At 45.8% G+C, this 21484-nt stretch overlaps 1 protein-coding gene across 1 annotated transcript in view; it reads right to left on the reverse strand.

Moving 5' to 3' along the window:
* LOC133361728 (uncharacterized) overlaps positions 1 to 21484 on the reverse strand; it is a 64231-nt gene that overhangs the window by 23036 nt on the left and 19711 nt on the right. Inside the window, exons 9-12 of the mRNA XM_061580731.1 lie at positions 16391 to 16615; positions 15237 to 15346; positions 13846 to 13952; positions 4259 to 5049 (exon numbers count right to left, since the gene is read on the reverse strand). Coding sequence (XP_061436715.1) covers positions 4259 to 5049; positions 13846 to 13952; positions 15237 to 15346; positions 16391 to 16615 — 1233 coding nt within the window. The remainder of the gene's footprint in view (positions 1 to 4258; positions 5050 to 13845; positions 13953 to 15236; positions 15347 to 16390; positions 16616 to 21484) is intronic.

Here is a 21484-nt window from a genome sequence, read left to right on the forward strand (position 1 = left end):
AGTCGCTGTCATTCTGACTGCTGAACATGGCACTCGAGGCATCGTCTTGCAACTGAGGAACAACACCCTACACAGAAATGAAACACACCGATCCCATGATGCTCTGCAATGTCTACTGATTTTCTGGCAAGGTGATGATGGCTACAATTTTTCCGACTTCACCAAACGGACCTAGCAACAGGCTTGCCAACACAAAAGAAGATTTCCGCCATGGACTGCTTTGCCTTCAGGATCATGGTGCGAACGGCAACTTCAATCTGTTCTTGAGATGCAAAGAGCTCTTCCACAAATTTTCTGTCGACATGTATACCAAAATGGAAGCTTCATTTGATGAAACCCACCAGATGGCAAAACATCCAACATTGTCTATCATGAAGCTCTCCAAGGGCCACTGATTTAGAAGTTGTCCTCATTATGAAACAAACAAGCCCTGATATTGTATAACACAACCAAAAAACCGAGACAATATACACACATTTACAGACTTCATTGGCAAAATTCAATAATTGTAATAAAGTCAGAATGGCAAGACATTACTCTTAATGTTTAATTACTGAGACCTGAGCTAAGCCGGGTAACTTAGTCATTACTGGAAAAATACTATACTTCCGATGAAGTTTTTGCGTGAGTGGGGAGCGGTGGTGCAACAGTTAGCGTGCTGCGCTATGAACCCAGTGAGCCAATTTATATTCCCACAGAGCCAAGCCACAACATTTGGCTGTCGCCTGATGAAGTTTGTTGAAATTACAGAAGAATCTCGGAGATGGAACGCACCAGAACTCGAACAAATCGGTGTTAGAACGATATTTCCGACCATTTTTTGCCCCGGAAACCGAACGAAATTCGGAGGTCGAACGGGCAATCACGACTTGAAAAAACCTGTTTGGCTGAGACGTGTATGGCCAGCATGCATGACGCTTACCCAGACAAATGTTTTACCGTGTGAGAGGCTTAGTTAACGCGTAGCTCTCACCCAGTGCAGACCGGCAAAACATCGTTCCTTAACTTTTTAGTTAATTTCCTTTATTTTAGTGTTTTTTGGTGTTTATCCATACACAATGTCTCCTAAGAAGGTTAGTGGTAGTGAAGTTCAATGTTCATTTATTTCATTTGTTGTTTGTTTTTTGTATTTTTTTATTCATGTAATTACTGTAAACTTCGTGTAAAAATGCTGTATGAGAGATGTAGTGTCTGGAACCAATTCATGTCCTTAACATTAACTCTTATGGGGGAAATTAATTCGGTGTTCCAACAAATCGGTGTTCGAATGGCCTTCTGGAACGAATTAAGTTCGATCCCCGGGGTACCACTGTACTGTCAAAACGTCGTACTCAGATTGTAAATGTTGTGGCTTGGCTCTCCAACATACCGATATGCTGTACTAGTACACTACACTATACACTACCATACACTACACTATACACTACTATACACTACACTACACACTAGTGCTGTACTAGTGACACATGGTCCACGTTCTGTTTACGTGACAACCCTTGCTAATTGGCTGTGTCGGGTGGTGGCGGGGTTAACGACACATTGATTTATTTACGCGATCTCACACAAACAAACCTGTATTATGGCTGTATATTTGGAGTTTGCGTGTCCCTCTCTCTCCGTGGTCGCGTGGATTTTCCTCCGGATCCTGCGGTTTTCCCCTGCACATTTAGAGTCAACATCACCACGCGTTTAGAGTATTTGACCGATAAACATTTCCACGCGTTGATAAGCCCACTGTGTTGTGGGCAGGTAGCTTCTGAAAACGAGCGGTGTAGCTCAAGTGGGCTATGCCTGGTAAAATAAAAAAACGTAGAAATATTTAAAGTAAAAAAAAGTTTCAAAGTAGTGAGCCAGGTGAAGACAAATTAAACTTAAGCTGAGAATTAAAGCAAATGCAATCAGGCGAGGGCAGGAGGCAAGGCCCCGCATGGCTAGGCCCTGCGTTGTAATGTTCCAACCTGGACATCGATTCCATACTCGCTGCTACTCAATTGATATCCATACGAGAGGGAGAAGGAGCGAGGCTCTACCTAGGTTCACAACAACAACCACAACAATAACCACAACCACCACGATGTAATCTTCTCACCACGGATCTCCGTGCGCGAACGTGCGCGGAGCAGAAGCTTCCTGGTATGCCGCGACGTCATGCGGCAGGAGGTGACATGACGTCACTTGCGGGGTCCACACAATCCCCTCCCCTATCGAGCAGCAGTGTAACTTGAATAAATTATAATTTATCTTCTTGGTTCTTTCGGTAAAGTCACGTAGAAGGGAAGTAATAAAATAATAAAAATAAAACATAATAAAATAAGTCTCACGACGTTTATTTTATTACTTCCCTTCTACGTGACTTTACCGAAAGAACCAAGAAGATGAATCCCTGCAGTCACGAAAGCTTTAAATCGAAAAATTATAATTTGTTTTACCATTTTATCTGGCAACAAAACTGACACCTTTTTTACAAGGAGTCATGTTTGCATAGACCACAATACCTGCAGTCGTAATACAAACGAAAAATATAACTCTGATAATGTATGCACTGTCCTTGAAGTTGATTGGTCCACACCCAAGACAGCTTTCCTTAAGAGCCTAGTCTCACATGGTGTTGGACCAGATCAGTTTTGTTGACAGCTAAAAGGGGTAAAAAAAAATTATCATATTTTTTCCTCTGGCAAATGAGGTTACAATGGTGAATAAATTATATTTCGATTTAAAGCTTTCGTGACTGCAGGGCTTCATATTCTTGGTTCTTTCGGTAAAATCGACAGACCTGGTCTTCACCTGGTGACGGCTGCTTGCGTTGTGGCCGAAACGTGAGAATTATTTTATAGTTTTATTTTTATTTTATTATTTCCATTCTACGTGACTTTACCGAAAGAACCAATATGAATAAATTATGATAATGTGCCGGGCTCATTAACACTTAGTGACAAATGGCGGTTGTTTTTGTTACTGTGTGTGTACAGGCTGTTTGTATACTGTGCGGGTACACTGTGTACGCTCTGTGTAGACATGGTGTGTGTACACTGTGTGGGTGGTCCGAATCAGTCGGGCGGCATTATCATTTCATCGGCTGCGCAATGCTGTGTGGAAGCTACCTGGTCTGTCACTCCGCATGAAGCTTCGGTTCTTCTCGGCCACAGTAATGCCCTCCCTTCTGTAGCCATGTAAAACGTGGACCCCTCTAAATTGAACATCTGCTCCGGTTAGAAACATTCAGGCTGTCATGCCTACACTCAGATTAAGGGAAGCCCAGTGGTAGCACATTCTCTATTTATTACAGAGGTTCAAGGCTCAAATCCGACAGGCACCCCTGGCTACTCCAGTAACATTAAACCAAATATGCACCGTCTGCTTAACAGTGGATGTAAAACATACTATTGTCATTCAAAACGCATAGGTCATTGCATGTTGGGGTCATGGTCAATATTTGGATAATTCCAAACATTATCCAGAAATTACATAATGGAGATTACACATCGATCATCACTCCCTACTGACAGACTCATGCCCACATGCAGGCTCAAGCAGGGTCACCTTATCACACAGAGGCAGCTGCCACTTGAAGGTGCTCTTCGAGTGTCTGTGATGAGACATGAAACAACTGAGTTGCTAAGGCAATAAAGCAAGCACCATATCAATGCAAATATAAATATAACAGTGGAATACTTGGGAGCATATTGTCTCTTGATCCTGATTATTCATCTACCCAACCCACAGGTCAACAAATACTCGCCGCTCTTATTCTGCAGGCTGAACCCAGGAATTGAGTGTTCGACTTCACGTTCATTTTCATTAAAGGCCTGTGACAAAGGTGAATCTATTGGAGCTTCATTAAGCTTACACATCTACCGGGTCTCCATTTGACTTTGCATTGTCTAAGAAGTCCACCCACACCTCCACTTCCACAAACTGTTGGGAGGTGCCTCGCTCTGACTCACAGTCAGAATTCTCCTCCTGCTTCACGTTGCCCCCATCGATGTGAAGGTCCGATTTTGGAGTTGAATCTTCATCTTCACAGTTTACTGTCACTTTTTCGCTCTTCACCATCACTTTTTCACATTTCACCTTCACTTCTTCGCTCATCACTTCTTCACATTTCACCTTCGCCTCTTCACATTTCACCTTGATACCTTTAAAAGTGTCCATGCTGGGATTTAGTTCTGGTTTCATGAGGGATGGGCTCATTGCAGCACTTTGACTTTCACAAGCCGATTTCAGACTCCACTCCTTGGGGATCTTCTGATGATTGTATGTCCTCTGGTGTCTGTTAAGATTTGATAAACCTGCAAATGCTTTCCCGCACACAGTGCACCTGAAGGGTTTCTCTCCCGTGTGTGTTCTCTGATGTAGTTTAAGATGCGATGACTCAGCAAACGCCTTCCCGCACAGAGTGCACTTGAAGGGTTTCTCTCCCGTGTGTGTTCTCTGGTGGCAATTAAGACCTGATGACCATGCAAATGACTTCTCACAGACAGTGCACTTGAAAGGTTTCTCTTTTGTGTGTGTTATCTGGTGTTGTTTAAGATGTGATGACACTGCAAACGCCTTCCCGCACAGACTGCACTTGAAGGGTTTCTCTCCCGTGTGTGTTCTCTGGTGCAATACAAGACCAGATGACTGTGAAAACACCTTCCCGCACAGACTGCACTTGAAGGGTTTCTCTCCTGTGTGTGTTCTCCGGTGTTTTTTAAGAGCAGATGAATCTGAAAATGCCTTCCCACACACACTGCACTTGAAGGGTTTCTCTCCCGTGTGTGTTCTCTGGTGTAGTTTAAGATGTGATGACTCGGCAAACGCCTTCCCGCACAGAGTGCACCTGAAGGGTTTCTCTCCCGTGTGTGTTCTCTGGTGGCTCTGAAGAACTGATGGCCATGCAAATGACTTTTCACACAAAGTGCACTTTAAGGGTTTCTCTCCTGTGTGAGTTCTCTGGTGCTGTGTCAAATGTCCAGGACGATCCGTGCTGTATGCACACTGGTCGCATTGTTGCATTTTTGTACCAAACTGCGCTGAGGGTCGTTGCTCCATCAGACCAATTCTGCAGAGGAAGCGTCAGAGGAAGCGTCAGCTGCAGACAGAAAAAAGAGAATATCCACACCATCTACGTAAGTATCGAGGCACATATGACTTACACGTCTATACTTATTAATATTCCCAAATTCATCACACGGGCTGTTATGACAAACAATGAGGGCAAATAGTCATAAATATGCCTCGAAGCCCTATGTTAACCCAAAACTCGAAGCATACAATTTCGATTGTCTGACTAGAAAATGAATATTTATGAAAGCTAAATTCAGCTAACAAAGCAAAGGGTGTTGAAAATAATACTGTTTGTATTATGCATAAATTAATGTTCAAACGAAACTTAGAGGTGTGAAGCCAGGCTCAGATTTCCTTGAATGCTGGGATGAACAGATCTAACTTCAGCTGCATATGTGTCGTGTTCATTTTCGTAAAAAGTTCCAAAGGAAAACTAAAATAAACTATTGTTTTGATTTAACCTCCGTGTTCAATAGAGTTAATATACTTTACTGCAAATACAAACTTGACACTGTTACACACTGGCATGGTAAAAAGGTGGTGGTGTGTCCAGAACCATGCCTGGCCACCTTCATCTGCTCAATATGAATGCTTCTCTCACTTCACCAAGTAATTAATTGAAGATCAATCAACATAGCCGAGACCCACAAGAAGTTAAGTTTTCACTTATCAATCACGTTTGTTGTCGGAGATAATCAAACTCAAATTATTGAATTCATAATACAGTAATAATACTATGTAACACAATTTTTGTTCCTGTGTACAAAGTGTTATTTTTTAATTGCGTATGCCTAAAAAGTATAGAAAATCGCTATTATTCCCCACAAACTTTGCTTTTGTGACCAGGACTTTATGTGAACGAAAAGACACAAATTAGCCCGTTTTCTCATTGAAAATAGGTAAATTTCAAAATATCACTGTCCTGATCAAAAAAGCAAAGTTTGTGGGGAATAATCTGTACTTTTGAGGAATAGGCAATGAGGAAATAACACTACCCAGGAACAAAAATGTTTTTTTGTTACACAGTGTAATAACTGCGCCACCGCTCCCCACAGATAAACTCTTACAGATCTAGTGACATCGCGGGATGTCACTGTGTCGTGCTGGCCCTCGAGAGGCACGGCGTGCGGTGTAACGACATCGCGGATACCACTATGGTGGGTGTCGTACCAGCCCTAGAGCGCTGATTGATAGCGCAGGATGGCACCACGCTTGGCATGCAGTGCTGGCCCTACAGGATAGGGTGTGGGAGTGACGGCCGTAGGAATGAGGTTACTAAAGGCCATGGCACTCTGGTTGACCCGAGAGGACACGTGACCAGTTAAGTCTACGAAGGGGCCCCAAGTGGGAGCTAGGGGTGGTCACGTGGTCGAGGTCCAGATCCTGCTCGAGGATTCTGGAAAGTGGTCGTGGCCAAGGGAGGGAGCCAGCCAAACCGCAGAGAATATAAGCCGGGTCCCCCAGAGGAACCGGCGTTGTTGTTCAACCTTAAGAAACCTTCGTCTACATCTAGGGTCTACGTTCCACTGAGTCTCCAACAAGTGGAACTGGACCCGAAACAAACAACCAAAAGCCCCAAGCCTCTTTATGATACTATAGGCATTAATTATATAAAAATGCAGAAATCGAGTTTCCGCTAAAAATCCGTACTCCTCTTCTGTACTCGATCGACAGAAAATAAATTACCTTCTTGGAAATTGCTGAGCGAAAGCTAAAAGTGCGATATTCAATACTTAAGCCTGGCTTCACACCTCTAAGTTTCGTTTGAACATTAATTTATGCATAATACAAACAGTATTATTTTCAACACCCTTTGCTTTGTTAGCTGAATTTAGCTTTCATAAATATTCATTTTCTAGTCAGACAACCGAAATTGTATGCTTCGAGTTTTGGATTAACATAGGGCTTCGAGGCATATTTATCGTTTTTTATTATTATTTTATTATTTCCCTTCTACGTGACTTTACCGAAAGAACCAAGAATAAGAATATAAAATTCACATCACAATCGAAACAAGTACTGTAGTGCATTGCAAATCAACTAAAAACTAAACAATTGAAATAAACATTCAGAAACCGTAAACAAAAAAAAATTGAAGACGAAAAATAGTATGAAGCTAATTAAATAAAGCAGACTTTGCGCATGTAAATTTTTTGTGAACCAAATTGTGCCAACACCATTAAACCTACACAGCGTAAACATTCAATGAGTACTCACAGGTGAGTTAGTGTGTTTGTCACACTATTTTTAGCTTACCTGCTCAACTTCAAACCTCAGACACCTGCACACTCCAACCCCCCACCATTCCTCCCCCCCCCTCTATTTCTATCACCATGGGTTAGCCACACACGCAAACACATTATGACATTTCATATACTACAATTCCAAGCACTCATCATAACATAAGTGTCTGCACTGCAATATTTGTTGTCATATTTACCATGTTATCCTTCCCTATTATCAGACCTGCGCTTTTGCTGCCAAATTCATCCACTTCCAGCTCCTTACTGTCCTCTCTGCACATGCACGGCTCACCTCTAACACACACTGCAATATTTATTTTAAAAAGACATGTACGATTCTAAAATATCTACATCTATGTGCCAGGACTACCGACCTCCTCCTACACAATATAGACGCTATACAACAGCTACGACAAAATAAATCAAGTCTAGATCGCCTGGTAAGGAATAAAAAGCACGCACACACACATTCAACTTATTTTGTGTATACGCACCACCACACACATACTATTTATTCATACCCACTTCAAGCACTACAAACAATTACTCCCTCCAACAACTTACATCCTCATACTTTATTCCGTTGCAGCTATGTCTTCATATTCTTACAACGATTCCACATTCAACTATAATTTAATAAATAATCTCACCACAGCATTTACTCACACACTCACTATTCATGCTTTTTTCTGCTTACTAACTTTTACCTCCACCTATAATGTTCCTTGCGGAAAACATGCGCTTCTCTTCACCAAAGCGGATTACAATAATTGATGCTATTTGTATAAGTGCTGCGATGGCTGCACCTATTGAGGACACTGCTGAACACCAAACAAGACGGCATCTCATCAAAAGCAATAAGCTCCACAGAAAGTAACACAGCACAATTGGCTGTTGCAACAGCTAATAGACTCCAGTCCGCCAACAAGCACCTCAGCTTGCAAACAGTACTACAATGGCTGCAACCAGGTGCCTACCCTGCAGCCAAAAGGATAAGTATTTTTTTCCATACATTTCTCACTTCATTTACACCGATCCATTAGTTGCTATTGGTTCCATGTCTACTTCTTGCAGCTACTGCCATACAATGACATTGAAAGGAGACCCTCCAAGGCTATTCTGCAACAGTACCATGGTTCAGCTTCCTACAATTAATGACCATACCGAGCCTATTCATGTATTGATACCTGAAAAGCCATTTCCAAAACAAGAAGTTAAAATATAACTCATGGTTCCAAATGATCATGTTTTGGCACCGACCAACTCATCGTAACATCTGGCTACATGCCCACATTTAAGTGCAGGGCCAGGTACATAATCGCATTGGCAGTCTGCTGCCACTACCTAATAACCTACCTACATTACCAGAGATCTACTTGCATATCTGACAATACCAGACAGGCTCACCAGCATTGCAAAAATGTCATAAACACCAAGATGCCAGTCCTATTGCTGTTGCAAGACATGCTCCATAAGGAAAACTCTTACATTCAGTTTCAAGTGTGCCATGTAAAAAATGACTTCAGAGTTACAATGTTGTCATTCATGCAGACTAAAATCCACATGGTCAACATGAGTGCCGCTTAAATGCACTCACATCTGAAGTCGCTGTCATTCTGACTGCTGAACATGGCACTCGAGGTATCGTCTTGCAACTGAGGAACAACACCCTACACAGAAATGAAACACACCGATCCTATGATGCTCTGCAATGTCTACTGATTTTCTGGCAAGGTGATGATGGCTACAATTTTTCCGACTTCGCCAAACGGACCTAGCAACAGGCTTGCCAACACAAAAGAAGATTTCCGCCATGGACTGCTTTGCCTTCAGGATCATGGTGTGAACGGCAACTTCAATCTGTTCTTGAGATGCAAAGAGCTCTTCCACAAATTTTCTGTCGACATGTATACCAAAATGGAAGCTTCATTTGATGAAACCCACCAGATGGCAAAACATCCAACATTGTCTATCATGAAGTTCTCCAAGGGCCACTGATTTAGAAGTTGTCCTCATTATGAAACAAACAAGCCCTGATATTGTATAACACAACCAAAAAACCGAGACAATATACACACATTTACAGACTTCATTGGCAAAATTCAATAATTGTAATAAAGTCAGAATGGCAAGACATTACTCTTAATGTTTGATTACTGAGACCTGAGCTAAGCCGGGTAACTTAGTCATTACTGGAAAAATACTATACTTCCGATGAAGTTTTTGCGTGAGTGGGGAGCGGTGGTGCAACAGTTAGCGTGCTGCGCTATGAACCCAGTGAGCCAATTTATATTCCCACAGAGTCAAGCCACAACATTTGGCTGTCGCCTGATGAAGTTTGTTGAAATTACAGAAGAATCTCGGAGATGGAACGCACCAGAACTCGAACAAATCGGTGTTAGAACGATATTTCCGACCATTTTTTGCCCCGGAAACCGAACGAAATTCGGAGGTCGAACGGGCAATCACGACTTGAAAGAACCTGTACGGCTGAGACGCGTATGGCCAGCATGCATGACGCTTGCCCAGACAAACGTTTTACCATGCGAGAGGCTCAGTTAATGCGTAGCTCTCACCCAGTGCAGACCGGCAAAACATCTTTCCTTAACTTTTTAGTTAATTTCCTTTATTTTAGTGTTTTTTGGTGTTTATCCATACACAATGTCTCCTAAGAAGGTTAGTGGTAGTGAAGTTCAATGTTCATTTATTTCATTTATTGTTTGTTTTTTTGTATGATTTTATTCATGTAATTACTGTAAACTTCGTGTAAAATGCTGTATGAGAGATGTATTGTGTCTGGAACCAATTCATGTCCTTAACATTAACTCTTATGGGGGAAATTAATTCGGTGTTCCAACAAATCGGTGTTCGAATGGCCTTCTGGAACGAATTAAGTTCGATCCCCGGGGTACCACTGTACTGTCAAAACGTCGTACTCAGATTGTAAATGTTGTGGCTTGGCTCTCCAACATACCGATATGCTGTACTAGTACACTACACTATACACTACCATACACTACACTATACACTACTATACACTACACTACACACTAGTGCTGTACTAGTGACATGGTCCACGTTCTGTTTACGTGACAACCCTTGCTAATTGGCTGTGTCGGGTGGTGGCGGGGTTAACGACACATTGATTTATTTACGCGATCAATCCCAAACAAACCTGTATTATGGCTGTATATTTGGAGTTTGCGTGTCCCTCTCTCTCCGTGGTCGCGTGGATTTTCCTCCGGATCCTGCGGTTTTCCCTGCACATTTAGAGTCAACATCACCACGCGTTTAGAGTATTTGACCGATAAACATTTCCACGCGTTGATAAGCCCACTGTGTTGTGGGCAGGTCGCTTCTGAAAAAGAGCGGTGTAGCTCAAGTGGGCTATGCCTGGTAAAATAAAAAACCGTAGAAATATTAAAAGAAAAACAAAGTTTCAAAGTAGTGAGCCAGGTGAAGACAAATTCAACTTAAGCAGAGGATTAAAGCAAATGCAATCAGACGAGGGCAGGAGGCAAGGCCCCGCGTTGTAATGTTCCAACCTGGACATCGATTTCATACTCGCTGCTACTCAATTGATATCCCTACGAGGGAGAAGGAGCGAGGCTCTACCTGGGTTCACAACAACAACAACCACAACAACGACGATGTCAACTTCTCACCTCGGATCTCAGTGAGCGAGCGTGAGCGGAGCGGCAGCTTCCTGGTATGTCGTGACGTCATGCGGCAGCAGGTGACATGACGTCACTTGCGGGGTTCACACAATCCCCCGCCCCGTACGAGCAACAGGGTAACTGAATAAATTATGATAATGCACAGGGCTCATTAACACTTAGTGGCGAATGGCGGTTGTTGTTCTTGTTACTGCGTGTGTACAGGCTGTTTGTATACTGTGTGGGTAAAACGTGGACCCCTCTAAATGGAACATCTGCGCCGGTTAGAAACATTCAGGCTGTCATGCCTACACTCAGATTGAGGGAAGCCAAGTGGTAGCACATTCTCTATTTATTGCAGAGGTTCAAGGTTCACATCCGACAGGCACGCCTGGCTACTCCAGTAACATTAAACCAAATATGCACCGTCTGCTTAACAGTGTATGTAAAGCATACTATTGTCATTCAAAACGCATCGGTCGTTTCAGGTTGGTGTCATGGTCAATATTTGGATAATTCCAAACAATATCCAAAAATTACAGAATGGAGATTACAGATCAATCATTACCTCCTACTTACAGACTCATGCCCACATGCAGGCTCGTGCAGGGTCACCTGATGCCACACAGAGGCAGATGCCACTTGGGGGTGCTCTTCGAGTGTTTGTGATGAGATAAGAAACAAAACTGAGTTGTTGAGGCAATTAAGCAAGCACCATATGAATGCAAATATGAATATAAGAGTGGAATCAATGCTTACGTGCCTTTTCCCAAAATTAATGTAGTGTCGTGCCGAATCACTCAGTCGGACACGTTGCTCCAAGTCACCTGCTTACACTATATTACTCTCTCTCGTACCAGTTATAGGCACTCCTATCTCTGTCTATACGGTTACTTTATTAACCAACTAGATTGACTACCCGGCTTCGCCCGGGTCTTGGATCCACGACGCCAGGCCGCGTTTGTCTCCCCAGTGACGATGGTCACACACGACACCAGTTACGCGTTTGAGGCTGAGTCTACCTAGGGGAGGCCCAGGTCGGGTTGAAATAATGGTCACCGGTGGTGGCCGTGAGTGGGAATGGGCGTACGTGTTACAAATTGACTAACTTTACTTCATAGCCAGGCTACAGTGTACATTATAGACTGCCAGTACACGCAGCCAGCTGAATAAGCAGGCTGCAGTCTACATAATAGACGGGCAGTACGCTAAACCAGCTTAATGACTATTTGTACAAAGAACATTTAAAGAATCGATTATAATAACCAGGCTACAGTCTACATTATAGACTGCCAGTACACCCACTCAGCTTCATAAGCAGGCTAGAGTGTACATGATAGAGTGGCAGTACGCTCACCGAGGTTAATAAGCAGGCTACAGTCTACATTATAGACTGTCAGTACACTCAGGCAATTTAATAAGCAGGCTACAGTCGACATTATAGACTGTCAGTACGCTCACCCAGCTTAATGACTATTTGTACAGTGACCATTTAAAGAATCGAATGTTGGCGCGTTGGGTTTAAAAGTAATATTAATTGCACACAATGTGGTGGGGGGGGGGGAGTGAAGAGTACGTGAAAGTTTGATGAATTTACCTCAGAGTAGCATGGTGGGTGTGGAGGCCTAGTAGCGTGCAGAGCCTCCGGCCTCGCCCAAATTGCCCACCCGGCAGAGGCAGGGTACGGGTGGCGTTCCCCCCCCCCCCCCCCCGCGCTACAATAATACTGTGTAATCGCTATTATTTAATTATCTACGGAGCGTATAATAGTAATTGAAGACATTGGGGTGGGAGGGGAGTGAAGAGGACGTGAAACTGTGATGAATTTACCTCAGAGTAGCATGGTGGGTGTGGAGGCCTAGTAGCGTGCAGAGCCTCCGGCCTCGCCCAAATTGCCCACCCGGCAGAGGCAGGGTACGGGTGGCGTTCCCCCCCCCCCCCCCCCCCCGCGCTACAATAATACTGTGTAATCGCTATTATTTAATTATCTACGGAGCGTATAATAGTAATTGAAGACATTGGGGTGGGAGGGGAGTGAAGAGGACGTGAAACTGTGATGAATTTACCTCAGAGTCGCGTGTTAATGCGTGCGCCTATTTTTAACGGGAATTAAAAATGGCGAATGCGTCGCTACCCGTTGCCAGGGGCAACGGCCGGACCAATCGTGTGTCGCAATGCAGGGGCAACCGCCGGACCAATAGTGTGTCGCAAATCCCTGACATTTCGTCCAATGAAAGTGCGTATGGTCCGGCGACACACAGACACACAGACAGACAGACAGATTCACGATTTTATATATATAGATTGCCCCTATCTACTTTACACCTCGCTGACCTGCCTGCGGCAGCTCTTCCTCTCAGCAGCTCCGCACTCACAGCTCCGCACACAGACAGCAGCTCACACAGCTTGCACACAGTCGTGCTCACACAGAGCTTGAACACAGCAGAGCTCACACAGAGGCATCACTAACACAGAAGCTTCGTTCAGAGCTTGCGCACAGCTACTCTCCCTCTATGCTGCTGCCCTCGCCTACGTTCCCTCAGAACCACTCACTCGTCCGATCCGGGCGGGGGGATCAACCATCACCCGCCCATCGACTCGCGAGGGTTGAGGCTGTCCCAAGCTTGAGCGGCAGCGGCGAGATGTCTTCACCTTGGTCCCATAACCCGAATCCCGCTCCGCCCTCACACACCCCCTTATATCCCTCCTCCCAATTATCCAGCTGCTCCCTTGTGTCTCTTTAGGGCCCGACAGGCTGGCACCTGTCAGGCCATCAATCACTCCTTATCGCACGTCTCCAAGGCGACACCTCCAGTGCCAACGTATGACCCCAGACCGACCCCGTCTGCAACCGAATCTCCCGATGAAGAGGTAGCGGTTTGCAAATGCAACCTTACATTGCACACGCGCACCTGCCTGCCCTCGGTTGCCCTCGGGCAGCAGTGCGCGCCGCATGAGGAATCCTTCCCGCAGTACGATGGAGGGGCGACCCGCAGCACCCGGTCTCCGAGAAACACGCCGGCGCAACGTCAACAGCGAAGCATAATCGAACTGCAGCTTAGCCCACGTCTCGTCGTCGATAATAAATATAATTACATTGTGACTGAGTGCCCATATCCCACATTGTCCCTGCTTCCGTGTGCACCATGGGCGCCTCCCCTTTGCGGGGGCTTACATCTCGACGCGCCTGAAGTACACGTGCACACGGTATGGGGCGGCAACCGGGACAAGGCGTCAGCATTGACGTGCCGAGTGCCCTTCCTGTGCGCCACCGTGAACGAGAATCCCTGAAGGATCTCGAGCCATTGGGACAACTGGCTAGACGGCTGGTCAATGTGCAGGGAATACTGGAGGGCCACATGGTCCGTGCTACAAAGTCCCGTCCGTACAATATAAGGACGAGAGAGCTGAATGAAATGGACCATGATGCAATAGCTCTGCTCAGCAGGAGACAGCACTCAACTGCCGTAAGCATCCACTCTCTCCGTTCCCTCGATAAGCTGGGAAAGGACCGCCCCGATGCCCGTATCGCTGGCGTCAGTGTCCAAAACTAAGGGCTTAGTGAAATCGGGGTACGCGAGCGAGGGGCAGTGCAGAGGGCGAGGAAGGAATCCTCTTCAGCCTTATCCCACCAAAATCTCTGGCCCTTGGCCGTGAGGGCATGCAGCGGTTTAGCAATGGTAGCAAAATCTTTAATGAACCGCCAGTACTAAGAAGTGAATCCAAAGAAACTGCAGATGTCTGCCACTGATTTAGGCGCCTGCCATGTGCGCACACACAAAGTCTTTTCTGGATCTGTGGCGACACCGGCCGAACTAACTACATGCCCAAGTACTTAACCGACATCTGAAGCAAATGGCATTTCTGTGGGTTGAATTTCAATTTGGCAGCACGCACTCTCTCGAAGACCGAGCGCAATCGCTGAAAATGTTCATAAAAAGTTTTGCTAAAGACAATGACGTCATCTAAATATATGAGACAAGAATCCCATTCCAACCCTGCTAGGACCAACTTTATTAATCGCTGAAGGGTGGCCGGCACTGAATTCCATCCCATCGGAAGGAAATTGAAGTGATAAAGTCCTTGGGGTGTACGAAAAGCAGTTTTTGGTTTTGGCTCATCATCAAGGGGCAATTGCCAAATCCAGATAATAAATTGAGTGTCGAAAAGAATTGTACGCCCGACAATGCATCGAGTGAGTCATCCATACGAGGTAGAGGGTACACATCCGCCACCGATATTTGATTTTATTTGCGAAAGTAAACGCAAAATCTCTAATTTCCATCACGCTTCTTGACTAGGACAATGGGTGCTCCCCACGGGCTGTTCGACGGAGCGATGTCTGCTGCTAGCATCTCGTCAACAGCCAGGCGCACCTGCTCCTCCGCGGGGCTGAACCTATGCGAATTAATTCGAATTGGAGGTGCATCACCCGTATTCATGTGATGGAGGAGGGAAGTGCGCCCAATATCAAATTTTCCAGTGCTAAAGACGTCAAAAGCCGGCGTAGATGAGCTCGCTGCACTACCATAAGTGCAGGGTTCTCAGAGCACAGGGATTCCAACCACGCGGAATCCGGCTCGTCAGAATTACCGACGTGTCCGACAACCAATAGAGCCAGCCCCGCATCATCAAGACAATGCGCTGCTGAAGCCTGTGCCAGGATCGTACCTGCCGAAATCACAACCGGCGCATCCCGCATTCAACACTTGCAGATACGTTGACTGCATGGCAGACACAACCGTCACAGCCCCCACTAATGAAGGGGACCGCGACACAACGTTAGATGGGGTTAACAGGATCCCCTCCTCTGGCCCCGGAGAAAGCAACTCTCTGCGCAAACACAGCGGCACGAGCATTGGAGCACCCGCAGGTATTTTAACGGTTTGGCTAGCCATCGCGTGAACGACGGCGTTCTGCGACGGCTGTCGACCAGGGGAATGCAGGAACTGCAACCGCTGCCTTGATGGTAATTCTATGCATCCCTGGTCGATTAGGATTTTCAAGGGTATCCTGCTCAGAAGGACACAGCCAATGTTCGTGACACCAAAATTTGACCCTCCAACAGTGGCTGACATTTGCGCCAGAATACCCAGGCTCTCCCCATTAGCCGCAACACAAGTGTTCTCCACGGGGGCAAGAGGATTGGATGACGAAAGCAACATGGCCTCGGAAGCCATAGTCGCAACGGCTCCCATGTCAACCAACAACCGAACTCGAATCCCTTGAATCAGCCCCTCAATTGTAGAAGAACCTGCCGCGGCGGCCACAACATAATGAGCTAGCACGTCCCACTGATCGGTGCCGTGTGGCCAACACATGAACGAACGCGCACCCAGTGTACAACTCGCTGCGATGTATCCCGCACAGCCGCATTTGTAGCATGTTCGGTAGGGGCGACCGGTCAGTTGGCGCAGCCTGGGGCGCCATTCCCGCACTTGCCGGAGCTGAGTGGCATCCCTCTCCTCCAACCCACGGTCAAAGGAGGCACCCCCGAGCGCGTCTGCGTCCGGCCCCGCCGGCCAGTCGTTGAGGTCAAGGTGTGTCTGCATGCCACGGGCCACTTGTAGAGAGGTGATGTTGTCGTCCTCTGTCACTGTGAAGGTGACCCCCAACTCCAGATCCACGGAGAGAAGTTGCTCCAAGGCAAGAGAGTCCAGGGCTTGGCTGTCCATTTTCGGAAAAAAAAGGTGCCCCAGAGCGAAGAGAGCACTGCGAAACGCCAACGGCGTCTTTTTCTCGCTCCATTGTCGCAGGCGGAATCTTCAACACTCATTCGACGGCCATCTCGGTGTAGGCGCGCATGAGGGTCGCTCTATCCACCTCAGGAATGGCGAAGAAGGCAGAAAGCGAGTCATCGTCGAGGGCTGTGGGAAGAGCTCCGAGCGCTTCACCAGGCATCCATCCCACCGAGACATAGGCAGCCTCGAACCGATGATGGAAGGCCATCCAATCGCCCTCCGCGGCGGCAGTCGTCGGCCGTCCTTGTACCTGACAGGCTGGCACCTGTCAGGCCATCAATCACTCCTTATCGCACGTCTTCAAGGCGACACCTCCGGTGGCAGCGTACGACCCCGGACCGACCTCGTCTGCAACTGAATCTCCCATTTAAGAGGTGGCGGTTTGCACGTGCAACTTTACGTTGCACAAGCGCACCTGCCTGCCAGCAGTGTGCACTGCATATTTTACCACACTACATTAAGAATAATTCTGCCTGTTTTTTTTTATAAGTTTGACCTGGATGTAGAGATGGGGCAAGGAAGTAGCCGTAAAATGTAATAAAATCCATATGGGGTGGCTAATGAGACTGGGAAATCTCCACCGGGGCAAAGGCTGCCATAAACACGGACAAACAGCAGGAGACACGACCTCCACGGACGTTGTGGGCATTGGGGAATTTCCCAAACATGACCCCCCAGACTCTCTGGCGCCTTGTCTTTGCATCCAGCCTCGTTCACGCCCTGTTTTTACATCGAGACTTGCTGACAGTCTTTACTTCACCCCCATTTGGATCTCCACGGACAGCGAGAGCAGCAGGGTCGGTCGGACATTGCAACTGGCGGTTTTCTTTTTAACGGTAAAAGTTCGAAACTTAGTGATAAGAATAAGTCGACATTATAGACTGCCAGTACACTCACTCAGATTAAGAACCAGGCTGCAGTCTACATTAGTGACTTGTATTATTATATATATTTTACTTTTTTTCACCTTAAATCTTTTTTTTCTATTTTCTATTTACGTGACTTTACCGAAAGAAACAAAGAATATGAATTATGTCAGTCACAAAAGTTAAAGTAAAAACTTACTTATATCTTCAACCTCTGGATATCAAAATATAACTCGAGCATAAGAAGCACGGATCCCTGGCGACACAGACAGGGAACAAAGGTTAATAAAACCCTCGGAATACCTGTGGTAACTATGGTATATTACAAATCTTGGTTAAACATAAACCAAATAATAATTATGAAGTATTAGACCTAGGGTCATTCAGAAGAGATACAAGGCGAAATAGGTCAATCAAACACGACCAAGATAATACGTATTCCATAGGATCAGAGCCTCACCAACCGCCTTTGTCTCATGCCGACTCAACAACACATGGTGGCAATAAATTACGTATGAAGGGAGGGCGCATTCCCTCGAGATAGCAAACACCATGAAGAAATTCCAACCACGAGAGAAGAGGGAGGGGGGGCCACAAACCAAAACATAAACATGGTGAAAAATTAATAAAAGTAAAATAAAAATCACGACGTTTTGGAGGCAACACAAGCTTCTGTCTTCAGATGGAATCGTCACAGCACGATTGCTGTATCAAGTAAGAGAAATTCCAAGAAAAACTGTCCTTGTATATATACTGGTTGAGGGTAGGAGGAGCTTGTGAAGTTGGTGCGGCTAAAGCCGCTGCGAGGAATGAGCCTTTGTTGTGTAGACTGGTTGAACTGGGAGGTTCCACGAGTTGTTAATGTGCGGCTGCTGTAAAGGTGCGGCTGCTGTAAATGGGACTGAGCCTTTGTTATGTAGATGAAACAGCACTTTGCCATGTTGCTGGGATTAATTCTTGATTTGCCAAATATGTGTGGTAAAACTTAAAGCAGAAAACCAGTGTGTGAAAAAAGAAGAAACTATATGGTAACTGAATAGTGCCTGTCAAATAAGATGGTCCAAATGTGTAGTTAAATCTTTTTTGCATGGTTAATAACATTTTTCCAATGATTACTAAGTTTGTACCCAGCATCACGGTTGAAATGATGTCTGTGTTTGTATATTTGGATGGCTTCGTGTACAAACCTTTGATGGTAGCCAGGTGGTTTGCAGAGTACCTCGGTCTCGGAAAAGACAATTTCATGAGAGCCCACAGCGTTGTAGCAATGATCAGCAACGGCGGAAGAAACAGTTTTAACGTGTTTCAGATCTGACTTGTGCTCGCGGACACGATCAGAGATATGACGTTTCGTTTCTCCAATGTAGCAATCACCACAGCTGCAACTCAGTTTGTAGACTCCAGTGTATTGTAAGTCAGGAATGACATCTTTCACAGATGGAATTAGATCACAGATTTTATGTACTGTACTGAATCGGACTTGGATCTTATGTTTGTTAAGAATTTTGGAGATCTTTTTGGTCATGCCTGCTATGTATGCCAACGTGATAGTTTTGATCGGAGTTTCAAGTGGCTGTTTCTGTATGGTGGGAGAAACAGCTTGGTGGATGGTGCGATCAGATTATCCGTTCATCCTGAGGGCCCGATGTACATGTCTTAATTCACTGGCCAGGTGGTGTTGGTCAGAAATGCCATGAGCTCTGTGGTATAGCGTTTTGATGAGATAATTATTTTGAGATGGGTGGTGGTGGGAATCAGGTTTCAAGTTGGAATATGTGTGGGTGGCTTTCCTGTAGACAGAATGTCCCAAGGATCCGTCAGGTCTCCTCTCAAACAGAATTTCTAATGGTAGTTTACCATCTTTCTCCACTTCCATGGTGAATCTGATGGATGGGTGTCTGGAATTGAAGTGGTCCAAGAAGTGGTTCAATGCTGGGAGGCCATGTGGCCAAATGACAAAAAGTGTCATCTACATACCTCTTCCACAGGGAAGGACGCAGGGTGGATGTCTGGATGGCGTCTGATTCAAACTTTTCCATGAACATGTTGGCCATCACTGGTGACAAGGGGGAGCCCATAGGGGTACCCTCATTCTGTTTGTAGAAGGTGTCATTCCAGGTAAAATAAGTGTTGGTGAGGCAATGCCTAACCAGCGCAGGTACATCCGAATTCAATCCATGTTGGACCAAGTCCTCAATTATTATTAGGGTGTTGGTAAACAGAGATACTACATCAAAACTGACGAGGATATCATCAGGAGATAGTACCATGTCCTTGACCATAGAGACTAATTGGGTTGAGTTGAGTACTGCCGAAGAGGTCTTGCCTGTGAAGGGAAGCAGAGTATCTGATAGAAACCGGGCTAGTTTGTAGGAAGGAAAGTTGATCGTCGACACGATGGGTCGTAGTGGGGTGCCTTCTTTATGGATCTTGGGAAGACCATAGAGAGAGGGACGTTTGGATGGTCCGATTAGGGAAGTCGAACTCGTGATGATTTTGTTAGTTTTTGTTGTTAGGCTGTTAGTAGGATCGTTTTTAATTTTGGAGTAACTCCCATCATTAAGTAGGTCCAGGATTTTATTGTTGTATGAATCTTTATCCATTATGACCATGGCATTGCCCTTGTCTGCTTTAGCCGCACCAACTTCACAAGCTCCTCCCACCCTCAACCAGTATATATACAAGGACGGGTTTTCTTGGAATTTATCTTACTTGATACAGCAATCGTGCTGTGACGGTTCCACCTGAAGACGGAAGCTTGTGTTGCCTCTGAAACGTCGTGATTTTTATTTTATTCTTGTTAATTTAAATTTTAAATGTTTTACCTACGTGACTTTTCTGACAAAAAAACCCCTAAGAATATGAATCCTTGCAGTCACGAAAGCTTCAAATCTAGTATAAACATGGTGATGGAAAAGCAGCCGGACAAAGGTGAAAAGTAACCCCCCCCCCCCCAGCTTCAAAATTATGGCAGGAAATTGGGAAAACCAGCCGCTCTACTCGGGAGGGGGGGGCAACCAAGCAGCTGCAACCACAGGAAAACTAAATCAAAGGGATTCCATTTTATTTTCCAAGAGAGACGCACAGAGGGAGAAGAATTTCAAATAAAAGCAAGAAAACAGAACACGCAATTGAGTCTTGCTGCGGCAAGCTCCGGGGGTGTGCCCCGTCAACGACCGAGGATGACGAGGCTTGCAGAGGGCCGATGTGTCGCCGAGTGTAAGTTGGGCGCTGACAGATTAAGTATCGCTAAAAGTTTTATTCTACATTGAGTGACAGCTCCACCAGCAGCTGCAGCAAGAGATAAAGAGAAAGAGTGATGAGCAACAACAAGCAATCAACCTGGAGAAAGGGCATAAAGTGATACGCATTGACCAAGCGAGCATCGCACAGGACCAGCAGCAGCGGCTAACGACTAACCATGAGCGTGCGGACTCGGAAGCCGAGCACATTCCTGCAAAGGTTGAGTCTACAAGGATCAACCGTGCCTGTTGCAAAAGAGAGTGCCTGACCGGCGCAACCGAGAAAGAGTGTCAGCGCTGGCGACCAGCAGACGAGCTGCGAGCGCTATCAGGCACTGCCGAAGACGAGCATCATGCCGACTCAACAATCACCTAGCAGTAGAGAAAAGAGTGTGACCAGCGCAACCGAGAAAGAGAGTCAGCACTGGCGACCAGCGGATGAGCTGCAAGTGCTATCGGGCACCGTCAAAGGCAATCATCGTGCCGACTCATCAATCATCCAGCAGTGGAGAAGCCTGGAGCTGCCACCAAGAGAGAGAGCGCCGTGTGTATGACACGCCTCGGTTAGGAGGGAACCGAACCGAGCTATTCTCGGTACAAGGAAAGCCCCACCTCGGCGCGAGCTTAACTCAAAGAGTTGAGCACGAAGACAATACACCCACACACACATAATACACATGTAATAAA

This window comes from Lethenteron reissneri, unplaced genomic scaffold (genome assembly GCF_015708825.2).
Source record: "Lethenteron reissneri isolate LAM-NWPU_2019-01 unplaced genomic scaffold, ASM1570882v1 scaffold_121, whole genome shotgun sequence".
NCBI classification, from domain to species: Eukaryota; Metazoa; Chordata; class Hyperoartia; order Petromyzontiformes; family Petromyzontidae; genus Lethenteron; species Lethenteron reissneri.